This window comes from Polychytrium aggregatum (assembly GCF_025602895.1).
Source record: "Polychytrium aggregatum strain JEL109 chromosome Unknown BJ171scaffold_21, whole genome shotgun sequence".
Lineage (NCBI taxonomy): Eukaryota > Fungi > Chytridiomycota > Chytridiomycetes > Polychytriales > Polychytrium > Polychytrium aggregatum.
Window position 1 is genome coordinate 54,443 of NW_026516223.1, and position 23,090 is coordinate 77,532.

At 59.6% G+C, this 23,090-nt stretch overlaps 5 protein-coding genes across 5 annotated transcripts; 4 read left to right on the top strand and 1 right to left on the bottom strand.

The window, feature by feature from the left end:
- Nucleotides 1-261: 261 nt before the first annotated feature.
- BJ171DRAFT_582314 (uncharacterized protein) lies at nucleotides 262-8,351 on the bottom strand (the record flags this gene model as incomplete). The annotated part of the gene is made up of 4 exons (XM_053114168.1): nucleotides 262-818; nucleotides 1,225-1,309; nucleotides 1,510-7,034; nucleotides 7,949-8,351. 4 exons carry the CDS (start codon nucleotides 8,349-8,351, stop codon nucleotides 262-264), a joined length of 6,570 nt encoding a protein of 2,189 aa, XP_052966017.1.
- Nucleotides 8,352-9,899: 1,548 nt separating this feature from the next.
- Nucleotides 9,900-12,033, top strand: BJ171DRAFT_507088 (arginase). The gene is made up of 5 exons (XM_053111181.1): nucleotides 9,900-10,151; nucleotides 10,392-10,402; nucleotides 10,509-10,838; nucleotides 11,136-11,618; nucleotides 11,786-12,033. The coding sequence occupies exons 1-5, from the start codon at nucleotides 10,091-10,093 to the stop codon at nucleotides 11,831-11,833; spliced, it is 933 nt and encodes a 310-aa protein (XP_052966018.1). The 5' UTR covers nucleotides 9,900-10,090; the 3' UTR covers nucleotides 11,834-12,033.
- Nucleotides 12,034-12,344: 311 nt separating this feature from the next.
- On the top strand, nucleotides 12,345-14,021 carry BJ171DRAFT_442760 (uncharacterized protein). Its single transcript, XM_053108101.1, has 3 exons — nucleotides 12,345-13,386; nucleotides 13,479-13,520; nucleotides 13,735-14,021. The coding sequence occupies exons 1-3, from the start codon at nucleotides 12,576-12,578 to the stop codon at nucleotides 13,848-13,850; spliced, it is 969 nt and encodes a 322-aa protein (XP_052966019.1). The 5' UTR covers nucleotides 12,345-12,575; the 3' UTR covers nucleotides 13,851-14,021.
- An 11-nt stretch (nucleotides 14,022-14,032) lies between these two features.
- On the top strand, nucleotides 14,033-18,474 carry BJ171DRAFT_568428 (uncharacterized protein). The gene is made up of 10 exons (XM_053113516.1): nucleotides 14,033-14,258; nucleotides 14,367-14,488; nucleotides 14,529-14,612; nucleotides 14,649-15,109; nucleotides 15,249-15,404; nucleotides 15,560-15,690; nucleotides 15,834-15,844; nucleotides 15,955-16,224; nucleotides 16,468-17,127; nucleotides 17,256-18,474. Exons 1-10 carry the CDS (start codon nucleotides 14,195-14,197, stop codon nucleotides 18,279-18,281), a joined length of 2,985 nt encoding a protein of 994 aa, XP_052966020.1. The 5' UTR covers nucleotides 14,033-14,194; the 3' UTR covers nucleotides 18,282-18,474.
- Nucleotides 18,475-18,838: 364 nt separating this feature from the next.
- BJ171DRAFT_442764 (Hsp70 protein-domain-containing protein) lies at nucleotides 18,839-22,959 on the top strand. Its single transcript, XM_053108102.1, has 10 exons — nucleotides 18,839-19,222; nucleotides 19,407-19,664; nucleotides 19,833-20,300; nucleotides 20,420-20,554; nucleotides 20,704-20,786; nucleotides 20,883-21,040; nucleotides 21,144-21,461; nucleotides 21,601-21,641; nucleotides 21,776-21,954; nucleotides 22,111-22,959. The coding sequence occupies exons 1-10, from the start codon at nucleotides 18,980-18,982 to the stop codon at nucleotides 22,892-22,894; spliced, it is 2,667 nt and encodes an 888-aa protein (XP_052966021.1). The 5' UTR covers nucleotides 18,839-18,979; the 3' UTR covers nucleotides 22,895-22,959.
- The last annotated feature ends 131 nt before the right edge of the window (nucleotides 22,960-23,090 follow it).

A 23,090-nucleotide genomic window follows, 5' to 3' on the forward strand; every position in this document is an offset into this window, starting at 1 on the left:
CGGGAACCAACGATGAAACAAAGAGGGGCAAAAAGGGACGGGAGCGGGATATTTCGAAACAGACAGATCCGTGTGGTAGAGATAGGGAGAGGCTGGAGAAGCGACGAGACAACGGAAAAACGGCAAGACGACTGAAAACCGACGGGGATGGCGGACAGCCCAAGTGGGTGCAATCGGTTCGGAAAGCGACAAGTGAATTGTTGGGGATGTGGGAGTGAGGGCGGAGCACAGGCTATGACCGGCGCCTTGTCAGTCCGTCAACTACCACTGCTTCAAGAGCTCAAAGGCTGCGTCGATCGGCGGAGAGTGTGTTGCTTGGGTCGGGACACCGTCAGGACCAACGAGCTCAGACTCGCCGAGGTTGAGCCGCGGATTCGACACGCGTCCGCTCAGGGATATGTCGATAATCGGAGAGTGCATCAAGCTATTGGCAGTGGACTGCGGATTTGCAGTAGCAGCAGCAGCAGCAGCAGAAGGGCCGCTGGCTTGCCCGGCATCAAAACTGCCGCTGGATGAGGTTCCCAGGAGCGGCGAGACGGTAGCCCCCGTGGAGGCCAAGGTGTTGGTCGACGAGGTGGCCGTAGAGAATCGCTGGTAGAGAATTGTGTCACGACGATCGCTCGAGGCCGAGGATGCCATGCTCATTGTTCGACTGAGGAAGCTGTCGGTCTTGGGCAGAGACAGGTGTGTAATTTCGCGGTGCTGTGAGAGTCGGGCGGTACCGGTCCTCTCCAGGATGGCTCTCGGATCCTGCAGGGATTCTTCGTTTTCAATGCTGCGCAGTAGCTTGGTCTCATATGCAAAGTTGCGCTCGAAGACTGGTCGGCATCGCGATGGGTTGGATTGTGGTTCCACGGTGATGCCCAGAGGAGATGACGGAATGGATGGCGGGGGAAAGTGGATCAGAAAGCAGACTCGAGCAAAATGTTTCTCCATCAGCCCGAAATGCGAACCGGATGAACAGGCGCAGCAGAATAAAAGCCCACACGCAATGAATCGAATTGAATCGAAGGTGGCGTCAGAGCATGGGCTCGGAAGGGACCAGCAGGACTGGGCTGACGCCATGACAACGCTGGCCAAATCTTGTGACCAGTCGCTTGCCATTCCGATTCGCATTCGTATTCGCATTCGCATTCGCATTCGCATTCGCATTCGCATTCGCATTCGCATTCGCATTCGCATTCGCATTCGTATTCGCATTGCCACTGCCACCCAAGCACTTACATGCCGTTAGGGTTTCGTGATGAGGTCGCATGTCGGAGGGGACGATTTGCTCGTGCAAGCTCAAGCACCGCTGGATAATCTTGACCTATTCATCCATGGGTACACATCGCACACATATATACAGTCGTAGACGCGCGGTAAGCGATGCTGTTTCATAATCCATGCTCCCCCCCCCAATACATATCACCACAGCTGCGAATGTCATCTCCAGCACGATCTTGGTTTTTGGCTCACGATATCGTCCTCGCCAAAAAGCCCACCGCCCAACGCACGGCATATCCGTACCTGCTCGAGGATGGCCTTTTCGAGAATCTCGGCTTCTTCGCTCTTGTCGCCAGAAAGAAAGGCGGTGCGATACATGGGAATGCCACCGTTCACAGGGGCATCCACAGCACCCGTCAGCGCCATCGTGAATAGCTGGATATTTTTGGCTGAGGTTAGACCTCCGGATGAGATGGTGTCTTTGGGACCGGTGCTGCGGCGATCGAGGCTGCGGGTACCGACGCCGATGCCGATACCGGTGCCGTGGCTTGAGACCGAGCGCATATCCGAACCCGCCAGCGCAGCAAGCATGGGCTTGTATCGCCGCTCAAAGTCCAGAAGCTGTCGGTTCTTTTCGCGAACCGTGATGATGGCGTTCTGGATCGGCGAGATCTCGTGGACGATCGTCCGGGCGACCTCCGAGCGCCGGGTTAGATGGGGGAACGAGTCCTCGGTCACGATCACGGTTTTTTCGATCCAGAGCTCGAGGTATTCGTTGACAGGGTCGTCCTTGCTGCGGCTACTGCCCTCGACCTTGCGACGAATCGGTCGCGAGAAAGTAAAGACTCGCGTCTCGTTGGACTTGTAGTAGTCGCGAATGGCGTGCGGGAACCGCTCGCGGATGACAGAAGCCTTGGCCCACAGCCCATCGCTGTCCGGGCTCAGCTCTGGAGCAAGGGCATCCAGTTTGGTCAAGTCACCGACGTCGCCGTTCCAGTCGGTAGCCTCGCCAAAGCGCGGCTCCCAGTTCAGGGTACTGACTTGGCTCTGGTACTTGAGCCAGACGTTGGGGTCCTCTTCGGGCGCAACCGCTGTGATTTGGATCTTTTTGCCGGGCGAGTTTATCGCGTCTTCGCTCACCGCTGCGGCCGTCCGGATAGGGGTGCTGCCGGGATACCGGCTGAGGATCCGGTCCGAGAAGGAGTCTATCTTTTCCCACTCGCCTCCACGGAACACAAACTCCTTGCCGCGCAGAGCCGGGCCGAAGCCTTGGCCGTAGAATCCGACGCGGTAATACGAGGGAGAATACCGATCGACGTTGGCGATGTTGAAGTACAGGACAGCCTTGCGCTTGGCGATTTCGGCAACCCGGACATAGTCGTAGCCCCACCGCTCGTATTCGATCTCGAGCTCCTTGCACAGCTCAATGGCGCGCTCCCAGGCTTTGCCGTTCTCCAGGTAGCCCAAGATTTCGAGGTAAAGTTGCTCCTTGCGCTGGAACATCGACTGGCCGTACGAAAACGCGTAGACGTTCTCATCGACGGGGAAGGCCGCAATGGTGTGCTCCCAAGAATACAGATCGGCGTGCAGCTTGAGGGTCAGGCCCGCCTCGGTAAAGTTGCCGGATTTGACGCAGACCTCGACCAGCTTGTGGACGTACTTGATGTAGATCGACTGCCGCCCTGTAGCGCTGGCGAAGCGGATCATCCGGACCAGTGCCGCGAAGCGGTCTTCGTCGTCTTGGTTGCTCTGGGAGATGTTGCGCACCGCCAAGCAGATCGCCAGGAACCGGTCGAGCAGCACCAGGAACTTGCTGCCCATCTCTACCAGGGCCGCGTTGTTCTTGGCGTCCTGTGATCGGCTCGCAAATTTGGCTTCGAGGGAGCCGACAACGAAGCGCCGGTAATGCTCGTCGACACGGCCCAGATTGGTGGCAAGCAGCTCGATGCGGTCAAAGCACTCCTGCTCGACGCGAGCAAAGCTACCGCAGGCCACAAACTCGCGCTCCATCGAGCTGAACAGCAGATCGATGGCACACTTGCGCAGGACAGGATGCGGCGACATGGTCAGCTCCAGAAACCGGCCAACGAGGCTGGGGATAAAGTTGAGCTGGAGACTGCGCACTTGGTTTGTGACGGGGTCCCGTTCGCCGTCCTCGAGGAGCTTCCACATCTCCTTCAGCAGCTCGCCGGCCTCGCCACGGACATCGGCTCCGAGTTTGAACGCGACCCACGACTGGATAGGCCCGTACTTTTCGACATGGATCCACTCCGAGTTAAGCAGGCTCAGCAAGACCTCAAAGTAGTCCGTCCAAAGACACTGGTTAAAGTCGCGGCTGGGGTCGGGCGGCTGCGCGGTCGAGTCGCTGGCGGTGGCGCCGCTGTCGCTCATGTAGCTCGAGCGCTTGCCCATCAGCGAGGTGCCGCTGGAGACGGCCTTGGCGTCGGAGCGAGGGAGAAACTCGCTCTTCATAAACTTGCCGGTCGGCCGCAGGAGCTTGACCATGAGTTTGTGGGCAAGGAAGTGCATGGCAATCCACGAGTTTGGGAAGCCGTTGCCCTCCAGCAGGCTCTTGAGCACATTGAGCAAGCTAACGAGGGTGTTGGAAACCCCGGCGGCATCGATGCTCTTGAGGTAATCCTCCCAGAACGACGAGATCTGATCCTCGCTCATCATATGGAAGATGGCCAGGATGACGGCGGCGATGTAGGTCAGGATGAGGAGCCGTTTGTCGAACTGGTTGCTGCTGTGCTCGCGATTGTGGTGGTCGCGGGTGCGCTGATGGACCGGGATCGTCGAGCACATGTCGTTAAAGGTGTCGAGCAGGCGCGGGATCAGGGACGACAGACGGATGAGCGAGCTGTTGTACAGACTTCGTCGGGAGTTGTCGATGAGCGGGAGGGGCTCCATCACCATGCCGCGGGTGGCGATGATGGGTCCGCGGAGGGCCCCGCCAATCTCGCTCTGGCGGGTGCCTTTGCCGGCCTGGTCGCCCAGCTTCTGCAGTCGATCGACGAGACAGGCAATGACATCGAGACAAGCGGTCCAGTTGGAGTGGTCCTGGACTTGCGGCCGGTATTTTTCGGAAGGCTGCGGGCTTGCATCGGCACCACTGTGGGCGGTGGTGCTGGCACCGCTGGCGCCACTGGCGCCCCACTGGCCGTTGAGATACTCGAGAATCCAGCGAACAAAGGCCTCGGTCAGAGGCACCCAACACATGGGCTCCGAGAGCAAGGTGCTGCGGGTCAGGCGGTGGATGAACAGGATCTTCTTCTCGTTCAAGTCCGGGTTGTTGATGCGGATCGAGTCGGTGAATTTGATGACGATGTCGGCGACGCTGCTGGGCGGATAGATCTTGAGCAGCTCGGGCACCAGCAGCGCAAAGTTCTGCAGGGCAATGGCCTGGGAGCCGATGATGCTCTTGGGCGTGTCATGGGCCATCAGCCTGTTGATCTCGGTCAGAATCGACGCAACGAGAGCCCGGAACTCGCCCTGGGAAGGCCGCTGTGGTCGTGGGGCCGACAGGTCGCCTCGGGCATCCATGATGATGGGCTCGCTCTTGCCGAGCGGAGAGGCCGCGGAGCGGTGCTTTTGGTCCAGTGAGTGCGACTGAATCGCGAAGCGGAAGATGAAGCTCCAGACTCGGATGGTCGAGCGCAGGAGCGCAGGCTTCTCCTCGCTGTGGCGATCGGGGATCATACGCTGCAAGGTTTTCAGAAACGAACCCCACGCCCTCCGGCTCTTGAAGCTCGTCTCGATGTACTGATCGACCTGGGAGCGGAAGTTGGGAAAGCGCTTGTCGCTCGACGTCTTGAGGATGTCGACAAAGGTTTCGAACAGGACGTCGTCGTAGCCGCCCGTGCTGTTCTCCTCCGAGTCCAAGATGCCGAAGAGCGCGTCGAGGATCTCGGGGAGGAACTGCGTGACCTCGAACTCGCTGAGAACGCGCAGGTTGGAGAGGATCGTATCGATCTCGCCCGGCTGGTGGCCCCCGGTCTTGACCCAGTTGAAGAGGTTGACAAGATGGATGTTTTGGGTCAGGCTAGTGGAACACAGGCTGCTCTTAATGATGAACGCGTCACTCAGCAGCGGTGGCATCTCGGCTGATTCCGGCGCCATCGGAAACGGGGTGAATTCGCTATCGTCAAAGGGATAGCGGAGGTAGGAAGTCGAGGAAAGGTGCTTTTCGTCGTAGCGGTAGACGCGGAGGCGATGCTCGCCATTGGGGACCACGGTCCTGAGCTCCCGGCAGAGCGGCATGTAGGCAAATGCAAAGGGACTCTCCTTGCCGCGCTCGAGGCCGGTGAAGCGGTGGAAAAAGAACAGCACGTGGGCGCCGTAGAAGGTGTTGGGCTCCAGGTCAATGCCAAAGCTCTCGCCCCAGCGCGGGGAGGAGTTGTTCGGGATGACGATGGACTTGAGCAGGGACTGGAGCTCGGCTTTGCCCGACCGGATGCATCCGCGAAGAATTTCGCCGTTCAGCAGCCGAACGGATGCAATCACCTGGATGGTGCGCCCGGCCTTGGCCACGGGTACAAAGTTGCCCGAGTCGAGGGTGATGTACAGGGTGTTGCGATGGACGGCTGCCGTGTCGACGATCTCGCGGCGGTCGATGCGAGCCACGCCAGCGGGCGAGGCTGGGGCGTCGTCATAGCCTGCGAGGCCGTCGCTGGTTCGGCCGAGTTGCATGACAATGGGCTCGATTTTGGAGGACGCATCGACCGAAGCCGGGTCGCTGTCGGCGAGGTACTCGTGGAAGCGCCCAAACTCGTTGTCGCTGGGCACGGGCACGATGCGCATGGAGAACTCAGAGTCGACAGGAAACCCGTTCAGCACCTCGGAAACATCCAGGACGGCGACACCAAAGGGCTTGCGGCAGTGCTGAACGAGGCTGCTGAGGGACTCTTGCTGGGAAGAGCCGGCGCTGGAGGCGAGGCTGAAGGGCTTCTTGACAAAGGAGGCGCTGCGGTCGCTCCAAGAGGTCTGGTCTCTGTCGGCGGCAAGCTTACCGACACGGAGGACGCGGCACACCAGGAACATGCGCTGACCGTGACCACGCTGGGGGAGGTGGGTAAAGAGGCCACTGCTGGGGGAGCTCTTGAGCAGCTCGCCCTTGTCGCCGGCGGAGATGACCCAGTCGTCGGTCATGGAGGCATGCAGATTCGGGTCGTAGATGGAAAAGATAAACTCGAGATATTCGCCCGGGGCGCAGAGCAGGGGCGGCAGGCGCTTGATACGGAAGAGGATATTGGCAAGCCGAACGGTGGCCTCGTCGGCTGCGGAAGCGTAGTAGCCGGGCGAGAGTGGACCCTCGCCAGTGACGATGGAGATTGTGGCATCACGATCGGTCTTTCCGGATGGGACGATGCTGGACCGTTCGACGTGGAGACGAAAGATTTTGATGATGGAGGTGTTCCGTTCGCTGATGAGATAGCCGCGCTCGGGATGGCGGATGACGAGAGGCAGATCAAGGGTGCTGTTGCCGTCCTCAAGGATCCTGATGAGACGGACGCGGAGGCGATTGTGCTCTTCTTTGGACAGGGTGCGCGACAAAAGTTCGCGACGGCCCTGATAGAGGGCATGGAAGTGCTCGGTAACGGCCTTGACGGTGTCATAGTCCTGGTCCATGAGCCGCTGGCGCATGATGATAGCCCATTCTCGCAGCGTGGCAGCGATCTCGTCGACGAGCGGCTCCTTGGTGCCGGCTGTGGTGTCGCTAAGGGCGAGGATGGGACTGGGGATAGGGTGTCGAATGGCCTTGTTGGCAAACGAGACATCCGAGAGACGGCGCTTGGAGACGGCAGAAGGGGATGGTCCAAGTGGCGGCGCTGGCGAACGATTCAATCCGTACATGTGAAACGCGCGCGGAAAGAAGACGGATACGATGAACAGGCAGCGTTGTCAAAGGAAGTCGTTTCGAAATGGAGAATACGACGAGCGAGGGTGATTGCGATTGAGCGCGGTCGTCGGTGTCGCGGGAATAGCACAGGGGTGCCGTTATCGATGACGATGCGACGACGTTGTTTGTGGATCGTGGGTTTGGGGATGCAGTTACGAATCGCGATGTCGATCCAGAAATCGCAGAGCCGGAAACGGGTGGGATGCGTTGGATGCGTTGGATGCGTTGGATGCGTTGGATGCGTTGGATGCGTTGGATGCGTTGGATGCGTTGGATGCGTTGGATGCGTTGGATGCGTTGGATGGTTGGATGGTTGGGATATGTGGTTGGCGGCAGTCAGAAAGCGTTAGTAATGTGCATGGCCGTGGTGCAAGTAACAGCGACCCGCCGCCTCAGGATGCATGACCCTGAGCCCAGCCAAGACGGAGTGGGGAGAGCGGCATCGATATGCGAGCGGACCGGGAGGGCCGGCAAGGCAAAAAGCGGTCATGTGAAGCGGGGGCCGAAGGGATCGAGGATCAAGAGGGACCACTCCGACAAAGGTTGGTGGGATTGATGCAGCGAGGAAGGCAAGACCGGCAGTCGAGACCCCGTGCGAGACAAGTGCGAAGCGGGAGTCGACGGAAAGGAAAAGGATGTAGGAAATGGGGAGAGGGAAGCAAGGGATGCCTTGGAAGGGAAAGGCCCCGTTCCTGCATCTCGCTGATCCACAGCAGTCCATCGATCCTGCCGCCATGGGCCCTCGCCAAAGGGTCCGGCAGCGAGCAACACCTTATGCTCCGTATGCTCCGTATGCTCCGGGCATATGCTCCTGCGTGCTCCCCCGAAAGCAAGGCTCTTTACCGGCACTCTCGAGTCCTCCTGTCTTGCGCCTCTGTTGGTTCGGCTTGATGAAGACTCTGTTCTTTGGAAAGACGTATATCTTGGGCCCGGCAGCAGCGGCGGCAGTGGCAGTGGCAGTGGCAGTGGCCGAGGCAGCAGCAGCAGCTCCTCCATTAGAACCGGCAGAGAGGCCCGTGGTGAAGACATAGCCGCGATACCAGTCCGAGCCGTACTCCTCGATGATGTGCACTCGATCGCCAATGTAGAGCGAGGTCTGATGCTGGGTGGTTACTTGCGACCCCGAGGAAGGCGTGTGTGAGCCGGGGATGTATGGTGCGATGACGATGGCCTGGATACCTCGATCCACAGGCTTCCATTCAACCGATGCGGCCAAGGGGTTTGAGGTTCGATCGAGCTCGACCATGGTGAGATTCTAGCGAGCGGAACGGCGGTGCAGCAACAGAAACGGGAATAGGATACCGAAAAGGAGGAAGAGCGAGGACGGGTAAGCACATGCAGCAGCGAATGGGTATGGCCTGTGGGGAACGAGCATGAATGGCAGCCAGGCACGAGCGGCGACTGGCCCAGCGAGCTTGCGAGCTTGCGAGCATGCCATGTGCGGCAAATGTCGGCAAAAGCATGGCATGGCGCGGGAAGGTGATGGTGGATATGCAAGTGCGGTTCGCTGCCGAAGCAGAGTGCCCTCTCGCAGGATCCGTATCCCGAAGCAGCACGGATACTCACAGCGGTCGTTCAGCAAGCGGAAGGATGGTCGAAGCCAGGCAAACAGGCCGGATGGGGGATCAGGGTGCTGGCAGCCGATAGCCAGGGAGCGACTTGCCGAGAGCGTGTCCAGAGAAGCGACCCGACCCGAGGCCGGAGGACGAGACACAGGGGAGCAGACAACGGCAGATGGCTGACAAGACCGACGAGATGGCCGACACAGGCGATGGTGGTGGTGGATGGTTTGGTGTCGGCAGCCAGCAGGACGACAGGGCGAGGACCGGGGTGGGTGTGGGAGAAGGCGAGTGAGAGAGTGGGAGTGAGAAAGCGAGAGAGCAAGAGAGCGAACCAGAAGAAAAAAGTATTTCTTGTGCGAGCACAGCGCGTGTTGTTGCTAGCACAGTGTGTGTGGAGTGCTGTGCTGTTGCGCCTCGTTGTCGGACAGGTGCACTCAGACACTGGTAGATCGCCCCTCCACAGACACAGTGACCCCCCTCTCGCGTCGCGGCGCCACCCAATTATAGACTGCGTCGCTGTGTCTCTGTGCTGGATGCACCCACAGCCACACAGACGACACGCGCCGCAAACTGTCCTGTGCGACCCCGGAGGCAGCCAGCTCGGCCGGCTCGACCCAGGATGGCTGGATCCACACTGGCTCGATTGCACGCATCCACGTGTGCTGCGCAGCGCACCGATTCGGCAATGCGGGGAGGGAAGCCGCAGCCAATCCGCGCGCCGCACTCGCCAAGTCGCGTGACCGCGCAAGGAGCAAACGCCAACAGCACCATCAACACCATCAACACCAACAGAACCATCAACACTTTCAACACCTTCAACACAACAGCCGTGCTGATGGGAAGGGGGAGATGTGCTGGCCCCATCAGTCTATCGCTCTGTCGAGTGGATTGCGTCCCACTGCATCCGATGGACTGCACAGATTCCACCGCACGGATTGCACAGATTCCACCACGGATTGCATCTCGCTGCACCCGATGGATTGCACCCGATGGATCACACCCGATGGATCGCATCCACTCCCCACCGTCCTCGCAGACCGCACCTGCCCTCCCGCACCCTCGGACCAGGCGAAATGCCCGCTCTCCCGCACCCATCTCTCCCGCACTCGCTCGACAGGCCCCATTTCCGCCCGTCGCCCTCTCCCGCACCGCCCGTGTCCCTCAGCCTCCCCTGATTGGGCCCACGCCCAGGCGCCGCCCCGCTCTGTTCGGCCGTGGCCTCGCGCCGCCGCGTTTCCCGCATCGGAATTCGCCCTGGACTGGTGGGGCCGCCTGCTCCTGAACCCGCCGATATAAATACCCTGCTCATCGACACCATCGGGCTCTGGCATCGACCACCATCGATTCTCTGCTCGCCCCTCTACCGACAAGCCCCCTCCATTCTCCTCCATACCCCCCTCCTGTCCTCGCCAGCATCTGCATCATGACCCCTCAGACCTTCTTGTCACAGCCCCAGACGGTGGGAATCATCGGCGCCGGCTTCAGTAAGTCGCAGCTCTCTCATCGCATTTGCGACATGTGCACAGCCGGGATGCTCCGGACCAGGCAGCCCCAGGCTCTTGGGACATGCTGCGGAGCACTCCGCGGTCTCATTCAGCACTGCCCACCCGCTAACACTGGTCTGCACTGCCCACACCCGCTAACACTGGTTTGTACTTGCCCACAACTACTCACGTCCCGCAACCACCCGCGATCGGCCACACCCATCTCACCATCCAATTCAGACGGCGGTCAGGTATGCCGTGCTTTTCCACAGAATGCGCACCATGTGTCGGAGCTGCTGCTCACCCACATGTGACTAACTTCCCTCGCCAACGCTCTCCTGGTTCGCATTGCTTCAGCCCCGTGGTGGTGTCGAGCTCGGCCCCGCTCGTCTGGTCGAGCACGGCCTGATCGACCAACTGAAGGAGCTCGGCTGGAATGTCGACTTTGACGAAAAGTTCCCCGACTATGAGCTGCTGCGGCCCCAGACTCCCTCCGTCGGCAAACTCAAGAACGCCCACTTTGTCTCCAATGTCTGCCAGTCTGTCTTCACCACTGTTCGCGAGCACTGCGAGGCCGGCCGCCTGGCTTTGACCCTTGGCGGCGATCACTCCATTGCCATGGGCACTGTTGCCGGCTCGGCCTCAGTTCACAAGGGACTCGGTGTCATCTGGGTCGACGCCCATGCGGTAAGCTCCCAGCAATCGATTATTGCTGTAGATGCTCCACCACCATTCTCGCTACCAGTCGCTATCACTCCAGCAAAACACTTGAGCTGATCCGCAGCTTTTGTCCCTACCGCTGCCCACGCGATGTCGCCGGACTGACGGAACATTCCAATCTCCTCGCTGCCCAATGGCAATTCTGCATCGGATATCGCCCCATCGCAATCCGACACTCGACATTACCTCGCTGACCTGCCGGTAATGCTGACTCTGTATCGCTGGCCCCACCACCACTGCCGCCACCACCACTACCACCCTCAGGATATCAACACGCCCGAGACGACCTCCACGGGCAATCTGCACGGCTGCCCCGTTGCCTTCCTGACGGGCCTTGCTGGCCAGGTCCAGTTCTTTGAGTGGCTCAAGCCCTGTCTGCCCCTGCACCGCATCGTCTACATTGGTCTGCGCGACGTCGACGGGCCCGAGAAGAAGATCCTCAAAGAAAACAACATCAAGGCCTTCAGCATGCACGAGGTCGATCGATACGGCATCGGCAAGGTTGTCGAAATGGCGCTCGACTACCTCGGCCGCGAATCGCCCATCCACCTCAGCTTCGACGTCGACGGCCTTGACCCCAGCGTCGTCCCGGCCACGGGCACTCCGGTTCGGGGCGGCCTCTCCTTCCGCGAGGGACACTACATCTGCGAGGCCATCCACGAGATCGGAACTCTGGTCGCTGTCGACTTGATGGAGGTCAACCCGGCGCTCGCCAACGACAATCTCTCACTGGCGCAGACCATTCAGGTGAGCGGAATCGCCACAGATGCCGAGGGGTGTGGCGCACGAGAGATGTCCTCTGTTCTCACATCCCTACGATCAGATGTCCTGACCTAAGCTTTCTTGCATCTGTCACTTGCGCCGGCTCAACGCTGTGCTGGATGTGCATCGAACCATTCGTCGTCATCCTACAGGTTGGATGCAGCTTGGTCCGGGCCGCTCTTGGCGAGACCCTGCTTTAATCACGAGCCCCGCCAACTCCTCCCACCGCTGTCAGTCCACAGCCCCGCCTCTCCATCGCACATTGTTGCCGCCATCGCCATTGCCATTGCCATTGCCATCGCCATCGCCATCGCCATTGCCATTGCTATCGCCATTGCTATCGCCACCATCCCCCCCCCCACCTATACAAAAGAAATAAAGCGCTCTTTTTGGTTCCATACGCGAGACAATCCTCTTTCTCGGCATCGCGGCCGATGGCAGGACAGCCTGGGCGGGAAGGGGACAGAAAGGTCCGCCCGGAAGGACGACCGACCCGCACCGATCCACCACACCGATCCACCGCACCGATCCATGTCCCGCGTTCATGGCGACATGGGTGTCGGACATGGCCACCGCCCGTGCACAACCATCGCCGACCACCGGTGCTCCATACACTGCCCGGCCGCTGTATCGGCGCTTGTTTGGCCCGGGCCCGTCCAATATCCACAAGGCCCCTCCAGGCGGCCTTCAAGGATCGGGCAACAGCGGGCTCGCTCGGCAATCACCGTCGCTGGCGCTGCTGTTCGTCTCCCCCACCGCTCTGGCCTTTTGGCTTTTTTTCTCATCCTGCTTCCGAAGGCTTGCTTGGCTGCTGTTGCGCTGGTTCGCTCTCTCCCATCGGCCATCTGTTTGCCAAAAACCCTGCACCTCGTTCGCGCCGTCCCCCAGCACCTCTCGCACCCGCTGTCGCCCATAGCTGCTGCTGCTGTTCTTCGTTTCGAGATGTTTGCATCCAAGGCATCGACCGCCGTCGTGGCTCTCTGGCTCGGCGCAATGGCCCAACCCTCGCTTCAGAGCACCGGATGGGTCTCTGGCGAGGCCACCCACTACGGCCCCTTCCCACAGTACGAGGCCTGGTCCGAGCCCGGCTTCCAGCCCAACGCTGTCGGCGTCGGCTGTGCTTCCGGATCCAACGACCCTCGGTGGAAGGCCATCGTGGCCCAGGGCCTGCGCAAGAACCCGCCCTTCCCCGCCAACAAAAAAACTGTCTATCCCATCCGCAACCTCGTGGCCGTTTCCGAGGCTGTCTATGGCGGTGCCAACAAGCAAAAGTACTGCTTCCAGAACGTTGCCATCCGCAACAAGGCCAACGGCAAGTCCATCACTGCTACCATCGTCGACTTTTGCCCGGCATCCGGATGTCTGTGGAAGCACAGCGCCCTGGCCCACAACGTCGACATCTACGGCGGCAGTGCCTGGGCTGCGCTGGGCGGACAGGCCCAGCAGGGCACCCTCGAGATCGAAGTCAAGTGGCCGTCCGTGGGCAGCAGCAGAGTTGCCAACTATGCCATCATCGGCAACGAGACGGAATACGAAGACTCCGACAGCCTCTACAGCACCAGCGACGACAGCGACGATATCGGCTCCAGAAACGTCACCACGTCTGCTGTCGAGGAGGCTGTTCCGAGCCCGACCTCGGCTCCTGCTGCAGAAGAGACCTGGACCGCAGCCGTTCTGGCTGATGAGGCCTCGGGCTCGTGGCAACAGTGTCCGGGCGGCCAACTGAGCCAGACCTATGACTGCAAGCCCAACAGTGAGTACTCCAGCTGTCCATATGCAGCCCGACATGTGCTCTGGTCCCGGACTGACAACTTCTCGCCGCTCTCTCCTGCATCTGCCACCCAGGCCAGTGGGTCTGCGTGCTCGGTCGCTGCGAGTGCCAAAAAGGTATGAGTGGAGCTGTCTCCCGCGTCTGCGTTGTCATGAGCGGTGTCTCCCTGGAGACTGTCAACGCTTCCAGGATCAGTGCACCGCCTGCGGCAACCTCCTCCCCATATCGAGGCAGCTGGTGCTTGGAGACGCTGTGGCCATGCTAACCATGTCTCCCTCCTGTTGGCTGCCTCTCCCCGCTCTTTCGATCACTTCACACATGTCTATCCAGATTACACCTTCAACACAAACACCGGCAATTGTGTCGAAGCTCAAGGCGTCGATAACCTGCGCATTGTGCCGATTCTCCCGGGTCAGCACGGCTTCTATGTGCACACTTCCAACTAGGGGGTGCTCGAAGAAAGCTGGGCGGCTAAAGGCCCTCCAGCTACGACCTCAGTAAGAGGAAAGGAGAGGGCATCATCATCCGATCGCCCGTTTCTACAGCACCTGCAAAATGAACCAACCTGCTTTTATAGCCATATGTGTGTGAGAGAATACAGACAAAACCGTCGTCCTCAATCGCTATCCACCAATTGGGCTCACGGCGACTGGGGAGGTGGTCAAGCAGCCCGTTTGCTTCCGACCACCATGCTGTCGAGAAAAAGCCAGACTTTGTGCAGAACTGTTGGTGCCATCAAATGCTTGCATGATGCCAATGCCGCTCGAAGCGACAGCCGCAATCGTGCACCATGGCGGTGTTGCGATTGACATGTCCGTCGTCCCGCACCCACCTTGCTTGTGCCCCCTTGAAAAGTGTGACTGGATCGAATGTGTGCCGAGTGCCGCAAGCTGCCGCAGCGACAGCGACGGGCTTGCTTTGGCTTGGGACCTGGCTTGCTTTGCCACCATCAAGCCTCCCAGTCCCATCCCGCAAGCACATCCTGCCCGCTGCGAGCATGAGTGTCGAAACGAAAGAGTTCCATGTCTTTGTGTCCTACCGAGTCAAGTCCGAGGCGGCCCTGGCCGAGAAGCTCACGGACAAGGTGAGATCCGCACCATGCAGAGGCTGCCAGAGATGCGCAGTGTGATGGAGAGGGGCTCTTCGCAGCGGCAGCATGGACTCTGGACAATGTGCGGGAACAGAACGTAGGGCAGCCGCCCGTTACGGTGCGCTTGCTAACCACGGCCTCTGGATGTCGCCAGCTCCAACTCTTCTCGCTCACCGAGGCAGCCCAGGAAAAGCGAGAAGTGCGCATCAAAGTCTTTCTCGACAAGCAGAATCTGACCGCCGGCGAGCTCTACCAGACCCAGTTCCTGTCGTCGCTGAAGGGCAGCTGCCTGTTCCTGCCTCTGATCTCGGAGGAATGTCTGGAGCCGATCTTGCGCATGCAGGAAGGCTCGCTCGACAACGTCCTTCTCGAGTGGGAGACTGCCCTGGCGCTTCAGCAGGCCAGCCGCATTGAAATCATCCCAATTCTGATCGGAAAGGCGGGCCCGACGGGGTACTCTCGCTTCAGCGCCTTCACCTTGCCCTTCCCGGCCGTCCCGAGCGGCTCCTGCAAGACCCGCACCGTGGCCGACACCATCAAGCGCATGTTTGAGATCCAGGGCGTCTTCCTGGACCCTTCGGATGTTACCGACAAGCTCTCGATAATTGTGGAGAGGTAGTGTCGAGTGGGGGTCCAGGACCATGCACCGAGGCCCAGGGTCATGCATCGAGACCCAGGGTCACGCACCGAGTCAACTGCCATCCGCGCCCATATGGCTGGGTTCCTCACCCCCAAGTCTGCTGGACAACCGCAGGCTCTCCAAGGACATTTGGCCAAGATTCCGCAACCAATGGAAGGATCAGAGCTCTCTCGGACCCGAGCCCGTCTTCAGCTGCGTTCAGTGCGGCAGTGACTACGTCGAGTCCCAGAACGGCGAGGGCGCCTGTCGATTCCACAGCGGACTGGCTGGGTGAGCACAGTGCCGCGAAATTGATGTCATGTTGAGGGTAGGGAACCAGTCTTGCGGCCAGTTGGTTGTGGCTCCTCGAATGATGGCTCCTGTAGCGGTGTCTGCTCTGGCGACGGTCTCTCTAACCCCTGATTTTTGGGTGGGCTGATGCAAAGCTATGGCGGTAACTCCTGCTGTGGAACGACTTCGACGGGATGCCAGCGCTCCAAGCACACCAACCGCCATCACAACCGTTTCAAGTACGAAGCATTCTTCTCGTGGGTAAATGCTCTCACGAGCTACACCGGTGGGTTTCCGGTACCGATACCATGGCTGCGCTGCTATCCTATTGTCTTACGACATACGGAGACCTCGCCATGACTGTCTCCTGTTCCTCACCCCTCTTGATCTACGGACTCGGACGAACTGAACGGCCTTTGTCATCGACAGGTTCGACCGAGGTGGGTAGTTTGGCTGTCTGTCGTCAACGCAACTTGGTCGCTGGTGGTGGCCTGTGAGTCCTGTACTCGGGGCATTGCTGACCCAGGCTGCCGATACCGCCGTCGTCCAGACATTTTGCTCCGTCATCGCCAGCGACTGGACTGACGACTCTGGACACATTCGGATTCAATGCGGATCGATCACCGGCGAGCTGGTCGAGCACGGCAAGTTCTTTGTCTGGATCACCGAAAGCTTTTCAACCGTGTTCTTCCTCGTGTTCTCCGAAAGGGACATTGAGCAGTCCGACATCCGATATCCGATTGCCAACATCGAGACAGCCCGTGGATATGTGGCGCGTGTGACTTGGGTGACGAACGAGCTCAAGGTCACCGGAGTCCGAGTAAGTGTCTGCGCCAGCGCGATTTGCTCGACAGACCATATTGCATCCTCTTGAAGTGGTGGGGAGAGGGAGGAGGAAGGAGAGGGGGCTCTGGTCTTGGAACTGAACTGGTGCTCCAGGACGGACTTTGCCCTGAGCACCGTTTTTGAAGGAACACACGTTGTGGCCTGCCCGAGAGTCAGTCGAGACTGCGGTATCGCAATGCACGCTGACGCTGCCCGTCGGTTTGTTTGAACGATCAAGCTCGAATGCAGCACGCCGTCGCTGCCGTGTCCATTTGTATCCGAGGTCTACTTTGCATGGCCGCTTAGCGCAAGGGATGACACCCCTGTCGTGAGCGAGGTGCGCGAGATCTCCAAGCCAACGTTCGGCGAAGCCCGGCCCAGCAAGCCCTATTCTATCCCAGCCAGCTTGGAGAAGGGGCCGTCGATGAAACTGCCGCGTCCTCGCACGGCACGCAAGTTTGAGCCATGGCGAGACCACGGTTCATCGATCCGCCTCAAGATCGGCGACACCCGCAGCACCTATGACCGAGCCAAGCGCTGCGACGTCTACACCGTCAACAGCCTGACGCTGATCAACCCGGGCAAGGAAGTGATCGGAATCCTCGACGTTGCGGCCTATTGGCGCGTGGCAGACACTACCATCGACCCGACTTTGATCCTGGGCGAGGATGGCGGCGATCTTGCAGAGTGGAGACAGCTCGAAGGAGCACAGGTCGCTGCCTCGGTGACAAGCAACCAGTCGGCGCTTCCGTGTCAGGTTCCTGCGCGTGCGGCGCTGAATCTCAAGGTTTCGTCGCTGGTTCCCTGCCAGAAGGACGCGCAGAATGGCAACTTGTCTTGGAGCGTAAGAGGGTGGCATCTGCGACACACCCCCATCCTGATCCACCTGGTCGTCGAGGTACGCAGAGCAGCAGTCGCGGCAGCAGTCGCGGCAGCAGTCGCGGCAGCACCAAGTGCCAAGTGCGAACTGCGAGGTCTCAGCTGTGGAGTGTAACCCATGCTCACCGCCCCTTGATGTCACTGCAGGACCTCGAGGGCTTCAGATCCGGCATCATCGTGGAGTTCGTTTGCCCTCCGGTCACGTTCAACCCCAACCTATCGCCGTCGACGCTGTGCTCGGTCGCTGTGAACGACATGGTCGAATGGAACCAATACCGCGTCCAGCTGAAAAAGTACAGCTCCTACGAGAACTACGAGGAATCGGTTCGAAGCAATGCCGCCGACATCCAGTACCCGGGTGCTCAGGACACCCTCTTCCAACTGAGCGCCGAAGGTGTGACCCGCGGACTCTCGACCGGCGAGCTGCGCCGGTACACTCTCCAGGCCATTGCCGAGGGCAAGCAAGAGGTTCCGATCCCCAGCAACACCAACCGACTGTCGCTCTTTGCCTTGGTCGACCACAACACTCGGAGTGTCTATGCCGTCCGAGTCGAGGTGACAACTGACAGCAACCAGACGATCGGCTTCCTCGCGCTTGCTCCCTACGGAGATGCCCTGCTGCCCGATGCACTGGTCAAAGAGCCGTCTGCGCCAATTACCTACGACTACCACCAGGACCCGAGCTTCCGGGTCCAGAATGTCGACAAGCTGATCGAGTACACTGACCCGGTGCTCGGCCTGGTCGAATCTCACTTGGCGATTCGTGGGGCTGCCGAGCAACAAGACGCTGCCGAGCCGAAGCTGCTGTCTCCTGACGGAAGCGTCCCTGACTCGGTCCGACGAGCAATCGATGAGCAGATCCAGCAGCATATCGAGGCGCTCGCGTCCAAACAGGAGCAGCTGGCCAGCCAGAAGCTTGGCGAGCTCGAGGTCCGGCTCCTGGCCGGCTTTGCCGAGATCCTGCGCCAGCACGAGCACACCCAGGGCCGCCACAACCTCGAGCAAGACGTGCTCATCAGCAAGTTCCAGACCATGCTCAGGGCTGAGCTGGCGCAACACCGACCGACCGGCAGTCAGGAGCCTCGTGCTGCACATTCCGATCTTGAACGCGGCTCCCAGCCGACCGAACGTCGAGAGAAAGACAGGTCCACGAGCGAATGCGTCGTGTGCTGAGTGCCGCATTGAGTGCCGCATTGAGTATCGAATTGTGTGTCGCATTGAGTGTCGGGTCAGATGCAGCGAGGTTTCGTCAGTACACTGTATTCAGGGAGAAATAGGACACGCATTTATCGGCGTAGCATGCGATGGCATGCGTCTAACTATGCCATGTGCAATAAAACAGATCACCTCCGAGTGAAGACCGCTGGTCGCAGTGCAGCGATGCGGAAATCGAGGGTGCTGTGTTTGGCCATGAATGCGATGAGTGGGTGGGTGTATTCAGGTCACAGAAACAAACCACTGTCATGGCTCAAAACGGGGGTGTCCCATTTCATTATCGAAACGCTGTAAAGCCGACGCTCAGTTTCGCATCATGAAATGCAGTCCCAGTCGACCGCCGGCAGAGGCGACATCGTGAAGCAAGTGCTGCTCCTGCGTGCGACATGTCCCTGGGCTCGTCTGCAATGCGCCGGTGCTGTTTCCTCACCCCGTCCGAGCAGCACTTCCACCAGCGACCCTTCCAGACGGCTTTCCCAGACGCGGCAGACTCTGGCCAATGGGGTCGCTCCATCCCATCAAACCCGCCAGTGAACGAGCGCCATCGCACAGACCGCGGCGTCGGGCTTGCTCAAAAGCTGCCCGCCGATCGCCGATCGCTCTCTCACTCTCACGCACGCCGTGCTTCGTCTCGATCGCCTCCTCCTTCCCGTGCTATGCTGTTTCTGAATCGCTGCTTACTGGCCGCGGCCGTCGTCGCGCTGCTGGCCCTGCTCTGTGCGCCTGTCTCGGCGTCGGTCATCGGCATTGACTATGGCGCCGAGTGGTTCAAGGTCTCGATTGTCAAGACTGGCGTCCCGCTTGAGCTGGTGCTGAACCGAGAATCCAAGCGCAAGACCAATGCTCTGATGACCTTCAACAAGGGCGTTCGCCACTTTGGCTCGGATGCCGTGGCGCTGGTGAGTATCGCTGGCATCGCGGCCGTATATCTGGCGCACCAGGCCCGGGCCGGTGTCGCAGCGGCAACCAGGACCGAGATGGGGACTCGGCGAATCGGCTGAAGATCCAGGTCACTGCTGCTGTCTTGCTCTGCCAGCCAACGATATCGCTGCTCACTCACCACGACGACCTCCCCCGCTGTAGAATGGTCGCTTCCCCAAACAAACCTACCCTGCTCTCAAGCGGCTCCTCGGCCAGATCTGTGACAGCAACGTTGCCGAGGGTTACAGCCACGAGTTCCCGGTCGTGCTGAAGAAAGATGCTGTCCGTGGGACCTGCTTGGCTCTGGACGAGCAAGGCAACGAGTACTCGGTCGAGGAGCTGGTCGGAATGCAACTGGCGCACGCCAAGGAGCAGGCCGTCCTCTATGGACAGGAATCCGTCAGCGGCGCTGTGATTACGGTAAGGCTTGACTGTTGTATGATCCGAGCGACGAATCGGCCTCGGTCCGGATCGTGCGATTCGTGGGGTGGAGTGGAGTGGCCGGCTCGCCCGCTCACTCGCTCACTTGTTCACTCTTCTTCCCAACCAAATCATACACCCCGCCATGCCTGGCTCGTGCGCGAATAGGTCCCCCCCTACTTTAACCAGTTTGAGCGCCAGGCGATTCTCGATGCCGCCGAGCTGGCCAAGCTGAATGTTCTCTCGCTGATCAATGACGAAACAGCGGTGGCAATCAACTACGGCATGCTGCGCCGGTTCGAAAACGGGCCCGAGTACCACATCTTCTACGACATGGGTGCTGGAAACACCGTGGCTTCTTTGATCAAGTTCAGCAACGAGACCATCAAGGTGTCCAAGTACAAGAACAAGCACATCATCCAGGTCGAAGTTGTCGCCACGGCCTTCGATACCACCCTGGGCGGCCAGTCGATCGATGCCAAGATCCAGAAGGACCTGGCCGAGAAGTTTACGGACCTCAACAAGGGCAAGCTCAAAGGGACTGCCTTTGATGACCCCCGAGCCATGGCCAAGTTCCGGAAGGAAGCCAACCGCATCAAGCATATCCTCAGCGCGAATACCGAGACATATGCCTCGGTGAGTTCCTGGCAGGCCTTGGAGCGGCTCCTGTCGAGCGTGGACAAGCCGGCTATGTCTTGTGTGTGCCTTGCACCGCTGTAGTGCGACCAGCTCACCAACATGTCCGATGTTTTCAGATCGAGGGTGTGATGGAAGATCGCGACTTCAAAGTGCTCTATACTCGCAAGGAGCTCGAGGCTCTCAGTGCCGATCTGGTCGATCGCGTGCTTTTGCCCATCAACGAGGTCTTGGAGAAGGCCAACGCCACGATGGTATGTCCGATCCGCAGTGTATACTGCGCCATCGTAGGTCGGGTCTCCTGAGGCGGTCCCGGGCCTGCGTTCCCTGTCGGTGTTGAATTGCGCCGGGTGTCCGGGGAAGCTGCATGCAACAATGGTATTCATCCCACAGCCTCCTATAGGACAAGATCAACTCGCTCGTTCTGGTTGGTGGCGGCGTTCGCGTTCCGTTTGTCCAGCAAGTCCTGTACAAGAGCATCGACGAGTAAGTTGAAGCTCCGTAGCATGGCTGTCATATTTATTGGTCGCAAGGCTCCAGGTACAGAGCCAAACGCTGAATCAAATGGTGCCAACTGGACAGGAGCAAAATTGTCAAGAACGTGAACCAGGACGAAGCCGCCGTGCTCGGTGCCGGATTCTGGGCGGCGACTTTGAGCAAGCAGTTCAAGGTGCTCGAGATCTCCGTGAAGGACATCAACACCTTCCCGATCGAAGTGGTGTATAGCCCCGAGCCCAAAGGTACGCACCTTTAAAACTCCTACAGGGCAACAACGGCAGAGCAAGCGATATCTCGGTATGATTCCTAAAACATGCGCACCTGGAAACCGCCACTGACAATCAGGTGACAAGAAGCGCCCGGCCTTCCATACCACCGTCTTCTCCAACACCACCCTCCTTGGCGCCGAGAAGATCTTCAACTTCAAACGCCAGAGCAATTTTGACTTTGAGCTTGCTTACAAGGGCAGCGGTGTCGTGATTGCCCAGGGAAGCATCGGCGGTATCGACGAGTTTGTGGAAAAGCACAAGGACCAGCAGATCCAGGAGAGCAAAATCAAGCTCGGCATGCGTCTGGACAGCAACGGCATCGTCAGCATCAAGGAGGCCCGCGGCTACTTTGATATCCACAATGGACCCAAGGGCCTGTTCGACTCGCTGAAAGGTGTGTACTTGAACGAGAGAGAGGGGGGCGCTCGTCATGGATGTGTGCCCTTGGATCAGGTCTGCGGAAACGACAGGATGGGCCAGGATTGGTGAGCATGTATGTACTAAGGCCTGCCGCGAAAACTTTGTTGATCCAGATGGAATCCAGTCAGTGCTTGGAGCGACCAAGGATGATGAGGTAAGCTTGCAAGTCTTGTGTGGGTCTGCCGAACTGAGAGCTTGCGATGCACCAGAGCAAGTACATGGACGAATGGCATGTGAGCCACGTCGTGCAGTCCACAATCCATTGACGATACTCGCTCTGTCTATTAGAGCGGCGAACTCCCTGGCGATGACGTCAAGACTGCCGACGGTGCTGCCAACGAAACCGAAGCCGGCACCCTTGACTCTGAGAAGAAGTTTACTACAGAGAAGGCCAATCTGACTGTGGCGATCCAGTGGAAGACCCTCGTGCCCTTGTCTGTTGAGGAGAAGACCAAGTCTCGCAGCAGGTTAGCAGCGTTATAATTGGCAGAGTCCGTTAGCCGGCTCGCTGCTGCAAACGGGGAGCTGGGGCTGGGGCTGGAGGAGGCCCGGTCGAGCGCAGCGATGTAATAGCACTAGAATGAGGGAATCGTTCGTTCTGACTGTGGGTACTATTGCTGCAGACTGTCGGAGATGGACGCCGAGGACGCCCGTCGCAAGGCCAGAGAAGAGGCCCGCAACCAGCTCGAGACCTATATCTACAGCAGCAAGGAGTTGCTGTGGGACGATGATGCCGAGGCCGTCACGACCGAGGAGCAGCGCGAGACTCTCAAGCAGCGCCTGGAAGAAAAGTCGGACTGGCTCGATGACGAGGCCGAGAAGGCCGAGACCTCTGCCTTTGTCAAACAAAAGCGAGAGATTGAAGACCTCCGCGGCCCGATCGACTTCCGCCGCAGCGAGCTGCGGGGCCGCGACGAAGCCGTCAAGGGTCTCCGCGCTGTGATTGAGAACTCTCTCGCCCTGGCCCAGAACGTCTCGGAGCGCGAGAACAAGCTCCCGGATCCCAGCGACCGCCTGTTTTCCGTAGAGGAGATGGAAAAAATCACTAAGAATGTCCAGGACGCCGAGCTGTGGCTGAACACCAAGCTCGAGGAGCAGTCCAAGCTCAAGTCCTACGAAACCCCTGTCCTGCAAATCGCAGAGATCCAGCGCAAGAGCCGCGACGTCAGCGGCGAGGTCACGCCTCTGCTTCTGCGCCGCCCCAAGCCCAAGAAGACCACCTCTGCCAAGAAGAAGACGGAAGAGAGCCCCAAGACCGAGGAAGCCGATAAGACAAAGGAGGGCGAAGGCGCCACCAAGACCAAGGCCGAGGAGGAGGAAACCACCAAGCCCACGGCTGGCGACTCGACCAGCGAGAGCTCGAGCCGAGCCACCAACAAGGACCATCCTGTCAAGAAGGAGCTCTAGTGTAGATTGGTGCCGATCGGCGCAGTAGAAATGGCCCACGAATACAGCAATGGCCGTCGCCCGCAGAGAGCATACCCAAGGGCGCTGGGCTTGGAGGGGCGGGCCAGCAGGATCGGCGATCGTCCCGAGCGTCCCTCAACCCGAACCAGATGGGAAAAGTCGCTGCGATTCGCTGCGATTCGCTGCGATTCGCTGC